We start from the raw sequence: 6,712 nt of genomic DNA, 5'->3' as shown, positions 1-6,712 counted from the left end.
TATATATATATATATATATATATATATATATATATATATATATATATATATATATATACTTAGGTATATACATGCATATATGTAAACACACACGCACACACACTATCTATATCTATATCTACCTATCTATCTATCTTTATGAATACACACACACACACACACACACACACACACACACACACACACACACACACACACACACACACACACACACACACACACACACACACACACACACAAACACACATATATTAATATATGGTAGAAAAACCCACAAAGCGCAAACTTTCCTCAATAAATCTAGTCTGTGCATTGTCGGTTTTTCTACCATAGTATCAGTACGGGTAAAGTGTTTTTCTATTCATATGTATATATATATATATATATATATATATATATATATATATATATATATATATATATATATATATACATATATATACATATATGTATATATATATATATATATATATATATATATATATATATATATATATATATATATATATATATATATATATATATATATTCACATACATACATACGCACTCAAGATATACCCGGGAGGAATTCTCCAACCTCAACATGGCACAAAATCGTCGCAAAATCCAATGTCGCAGAAAAAAAAAAATGCATCAGCGGGATTGTTGCAATTCGCAGTATGATGAATGCCAAATTTGCATATCACACACGAATGAAGCGCGTGATCAACGACGCCCAAGCCGAGAATTTGCAATTTCCAGCCCGGGAATTTTGAGACGTGGGGGTGAGGGGGGGGGTGAGGGGGGAGGGGAGGGGGTGAGGGGGGTGGGTGAGAGATGTTGGGAATGGGGAGTGGGGAGGGGGGAGTGGGAGGGGATGGTTGTAGAGGAAGGGAGGGGGGCCTATGGGTCCTACATGGGGAAGGGGGAAGGGTAGGGGTTGGCTCTAGAAGGAGGGGGGGGCTATGGGTCTTACGTAAGGAAGGGGGAGGGGGAGTGGGGAGGGGATACTTCTAGAGGGAGGGGGGGGGCTATGGGCCTTACATAAGGAAAGGGGGAAGGGGGATGGGTCTTTGGGAAGGGGTAGGGGGGGGATAAGGAGGTAGAGGGAGGGAGCCACGGATTTGACATGGGGAAGGGGAGGGAGGAAAGGGGGGGGAGGGCAGTAGAGGAGAGGGGACTAAGGATTTAGACCTGACAGGGGAGGGAGAGAGGGAGGGAGGGAGGGAGGGAGGGAGTATGTGCCACTGGGGGAGAGGGAGAGTGTCAGAGGGAATGGCACTGTAGCGGAAAGGGATAAGGTTGTGGATTAGGAAAAGGGTGCGAGGGAGTGACACTAAGGAGAAAGGGAGGTAAAAGGGAGATACTAAGAAGGAGAAGAGAATAAACGGCACACGCAAAGGAAGAAGAGAGAGAAAGGTCGCCACGAAAAAGGACGCATTGGCAACTGATCCAAAGGGGGGAAGAGAGGGGCACATCGGAAAGGAAGGAAGGAAGGAAGGAAAGAGAGATGAAAAGACCAAAGGAAAGAGAGAGGGAGTGAGAGAGAGGAAAGAAAGGGTCCTAATGAATGGAGATGAGAGTGAGGGAGAGAGGAGAGAGATACTGACGGAGGAGGATGGAGTGAGGGAGAGAGAGAGGCAAGAACAGGGGGGGGGGCGGTTGGAGGAGAGAGGGGGATGGAATGAGGGAGAAAGAATGAGGAACAGGGGTAGGGAGGAGGATGGGAGTGAGGGAGAGAGAGGGAGCAACATGGGGGGGGGGAGGAGGATGGAATGAGGGAGAAAGAATGAGAAACAGGGGGAGGGAGGAGGATGGAGTGAGGGAGAAAGAGAGAGGAACAGGGGGGAGGGAAGGAGGATGGAATGAGGGAGAAAGAATGAGGAACAGGGGGAGGGAGGACGGTGGAGTGAGGGAGAAAGAGAGAGGAACAGGGGGAAGGAAGGAGGGAGGAGGATGGAATGAGGGAGGGAGAGAGGAGGATGGAATGAGGGAAGGAGAGAGAAGGATGGAGTGATGGACAAAGAAGGAGGAACATGGGAGAGGGGAGGAGGATGGAAGGATGGACAAAGAAGGAGGAACATGGGAGAGGGGGTGGAGGATGGAAGGATGGAGAAAGAGAGAGGAACGGGAGGGAGGGAGGCAGCAGGATGGAGTGAGAGAGAAAGAGGGAGGAACGGGCAGAGCAAGGGAGGAGGATGGAGTGAGGGAGAAAGAGGGAAGACCAGGGAGGGAGGGAGGAGCATGAAGTGAGGGAGAAAGAGGCAGGAATAAGGAGGGAGGATTTCAGGATTATTTGATGGAGATTAGGATAAAAGTATAACACACTAATGAAATTTAGGATTAAATGTAAGGGATTTATGAACGATGAATTGATAGGATTTCAGGTCATGTGTGATGAAAAAGAAGGACGAAAAGTATTAGAGAAAACGATAAAAAAGGAGACAAAAACGGAAAACGAAGTGAGGAAAAGAGAAAGAAAAGAAAGTGAATTATACAAAAAATGGACAAAAACAGAGAAAATCAAAAGCGATAAAGAGTGTGAAAGATAAAAAACAAATTAGATGAACAAGAGAGAATGCGAAGAACAGACAATAAATGAATACACGGAAACAAAATAAAGAATAAAAGAATACTACCCCCCCATACCCCCCCCCCCCACCCCGCAAAGTCAAAGAATTAGACAAGTGAACCTAAACTCTTGCGTCATAATGGCTTAACTAACCTCTTTTACCAAAAATTAATCGCATATTCCCTCCAGTAAAGTTGGATAATGAAGCGATCGAGTGTCACTCCTGCAGCAAGAAAACAGAAAACGGATAAAAAAAGATTGAAAGCAATATTCAAAGTTGCAAACACAATCATGGCGAGTTTTCGAATACCACTGATGCACATAGAAACATTCAGAAAGACAAGCGTATATTGACAAACACATACAACCACTCAGACAAACAAATAAACAAACAAAGCACACACACCCACACCCACACCCACACACACACTCACACGCACATAAACACAAAGATTTTTTTTTACAAAGCACACACATATACAACGAAACTCCTACAAACAAAGCACACACACACACATACATACACACACACTCACACGCACATAAACACAAAGAATTTTTTACAAAGCACGCACATACACAAAAAACTCCTACATACAAAACACACACACAAACATATAAACACAAACAAACAAACACACATACAAACCAACAAACCAAACACACAAAACCAACAAAGAAAAAAGAAAAAAAAATCCCTCCCACAGCCTCCTTGTCGCAGTCGTTGCCAACTCGAAGGAAAAATGACTCCCTCGGGAAAGACATTATGAGCATCCTTTAAGTGGATCTGAGAGGAGGATCTCCGAGAGGGGAGTGGATGCTGGGCCGGGTGACTGATGTCTGATAATTAGTAAATAATTGGTTATTGGTACGGACTCCGCGTCTGATGAGGGGGGGATTGGGTGAAGATAGTGAGGGGATTTGAGTTGATTTTTATGTTCTTTTTAAGTGATTTTTCCCTTTTTTTTCTTTAGTTATGATTGGTGAATGGAGATGTGATGAGTAGGGGTAGTGAGAAGGGAGATGGGAGGAGAGGTAGCGAGAGAGAGAGAAAGAGAAAGAGAGAGAGACAGAGAGAGAGAGAGAGAGAGAGAGAGAGAGAGAGAGAGAGAGAGAGAGAGAGAGAGAGAGAGAGAGAGAGAGAGAGAGAGAGAGAGAGAAGATATATAAATATATACATATATATATATATATATATATATATATATATATATATATATATATAAATATATATATATATATATATATATATATATATATATATATATATATATATATATATATATATATATATATATTGGTGTGTGTGTACATGATTTTATTCATTTGGTTAGATTTGTTGTACCTGCTTCATGATGTCGAAAACGGCTTGCAGTTTGTTTTGGCTTCACTGCCTAAGCTTAAATGCGCACCCCAGACTTTTTGAGATTTGTGAAACTCGGTAATAATAGATCATTAACTTGTCTTCTTCTCTCCCCCATCCCTGTCTCTTGCTCTTTTCATTAACTTTTTTCTTTTATCATATTTTTCTTTTTTTCCCCTTTTCTTCCTTTCCTATCCAGTCGCCCCTAGTTATCACATCTAACCATTATTCTTTTCTTTCTTGACTTCCCTCTATTCCTCCTTTTTCTAGGCTGTTTATCTTTCATTTATCCTTATTGCATTTTCTCCTGGAATTGGGCCTAGAATGATACATATTTAGGTATCTTCACATAGCTGTGGGAAGACATTATTATTTCTGACACACACTATTTTTTTGTATCTCTTCTTCTGCCTATATTCAACTATCTTTCTTTCCGATATCATCACCATGTTTAATATCAACGTTAGAATTGTAATTATCATCTCTATTACCATTGCCATCAACACATCATATCTTCAGTATCACCTTTATCATTATCGTTATCAAGTAACCAAGTTGTCATGCAATTATATGGAATGTTATGATAAAGATATAACTGTGAAAAAGAAAACTGGATTAGGGAATAATTCAGAGTGATTAGTTAGAAATACAATCCAATAAATAACAGGTTTTATCTCCACCGTTATTTGTGTAATTAGCGGCCTGACTATCAACACTGCACCGACGGAAGTACAAATTATACACACACACACACACACGCGCGCGCGCGCGCACACACACACACACACACACACACACACACTTGCATGTTTTTCATATGTTTATTTTATATATTTTAGAATGCCTCCATTTTGCATAACATAACACACACATGTTTTTTCGTATCTGTTCATTTCATATCTTTTAGAATGTCTCCATTATTCATAACTCAAAATCATTAAAGAACCTAAAAAAAATATTTTTCGTCTGTGTCATCACCGCTAGAAATAGATAATTTCCGCTTTTTCCCTTGCGGTCTCTGTCTTGTCATTCCTGGTATCGACTTCGTCTTCCCCGGACACCTCATGTTACTCATACTCCTCATGCTAACTCATACTTTCGTGCACCTCATGTTACTCATATACCTCATGTTACTCATATACCTCATGTTACTCATAAACCTCAAGTTACTCATACACCTCATATTATTCACATACCTCGTTACCCATACTCCTCGTACAATTCATGATAATCTACTCATGTTATTCATACTCCTCGTAGACCTCATGTTACTCATACTCATCCCCTTCGTACAGACCCCACTCCAGGAAGGCCTTCGGATTCGAGCTCGTATTCGATCATGTATGCAACCACTTTCTTTTGGGATTTCCGTTCCCGATAATGGAGGCAGTCTGCCCAGTTTGCTAAATCTTTCTTGGCTGTTTTAGTGCACGTTCCCTGGGAAAAATCTGGAGGGAAAATATACAAAATGGCGAGTTCTGTACCGTAGCTAAGGGTGAAGGGGTGTTTTTTTTCCTATGCACCGCGGGCTCCCAAATGACGCCTAAATGGAGCCTAATATAAGAAGTCCGTTAAGGGATCTAACTCCTGGGGCCTATTATTTTCTCGTTGTCTCTTATCTACCCTTCTATTTCTCCTCCTACCCCGCGTCTCCTCTTTCCTATTCTGTTCCCTCCCTTTCACGAAAAAAGGAAACCGACGAAGAAAAGTTTTACCGGGTTCGGTCGCAATTCAAAGGTCAGAGAGCGAAACCGAGGCTGGACAGCATTATTCACAGAGAACGAGAGTGAACACCGTTATTCGCACTGCAAGGTCCAGGAGAGTTAACGACGGTATTCGCACTGTAACGGCCACGAGAGTTAACGACGTTATTCGCACTGCAAGGGCCAGGAGAGTTAACGACGTTATTCGCACTGTACCGGCCACGAGAGTTAACAACGTTATTCGCACTGCAAGGGCCAGGAGAGTTAACGTTATTCGCACTGCAAGGACCACGAGAGTTAACGACGTTATTCGCACTGCAAGGACCACGAGAATTAACGACGTTATTCGCACTGCAAGGACCACGAGAATTAACGACGTTATTCGCACTGCAAGGACCACGAGAATTAACGACGTTATTCGCACTGCAAGGGCCACGAGAGTTAACGACGTTATTCGCACTGCAAGGGCCACGAGAGTTAACGACGTTATTCGCACTGCAGGGGCCGGGAGAGTTAACGTTATTCGCACTGCAAGGACCACGAGAGTTAACGACGTTATTCGCACTGCATGGACCAAAAGAGTTACCGACGTTATTCGCACTGCAAGGACCACGAGAGTTACCGACGTTATTCGCACTGCAAGGACCACGAGAGTTAACGATGTTATTCGTACTGCAAGGACCACGAGAGTTAACGACGTTATTCGCACTGCAGGGGCCAGGAGAGTTGACGTTATTCGCACTGCAAGGACCAGAAGAGTTACCGACGTTATTCGCACTGCAAAGACCACGAGAGTTAACGATGTTATTCGCACTGCAAGGGCCATGAAAGTTAACGTTATTCGCACTGCAAGGGCCAGGAGAGTTAACGTTATTCGCATTGCAAGGGCCAGCAGACTTAACGTTATTCGCACTGCAAGGGCCAGGAGAGTTGACGTTATTCGCACTGCAAGGGCCATGAAAGAACGTTATTCGCACTGCAAGGGCCAGGAGAGTTAACGTTATTCGCACTGCAAGGGCCATGAAAGAACGTTATTCGCACTGCAAGGGCCAGGAGAGTTAACGTTATTCGCATTGCAAGGGTCAGGAGACTT

At 42.9% G+C, this 6,712-nt stretch overlaps 1 protein-coding gene across 1 annotated transcript; it reads left to right on the top strand.

Annotated features, from left to right (window-relative positions):
• The first annotated feature begins 4,980 nt into the window (after nt 1-4,980).
• Nucleotides 4,981-6,617, top strand: LOC138861628 (uncharacterized). Its single transcript, XM_070121432.1, has 2 exons — nt 4,981-5,081; nt 5,654-6,617. Exons 1-2 carry the CDS (start codon nt 4,981-4,983, stop codon nt 6,615-6,617), a joined length of 1,065 nt encoding a protein of 354 aa, XP_069977533.1.
• Nucleotides 6,618-6,712: the final 95 nt, after the last annotated feature.

Source organism: Penaeus vannamei, chromosome 4, assembly GCF_042767895.1.
Source record: "Penaeus vannamei isolate JL-2024 chromosome 4, ASM4276789v1, whole genome shotgun sequence".
Lineage (NCBI taxonomy): Eukaryota > Metazoa > Arthropoda > Malacostraca > Decapoda > Penaeidae > Penaeus > Penaeus vannamei.
This window is presented reverse-complemented; position numbering and strand designations above follow the sequence as displayed.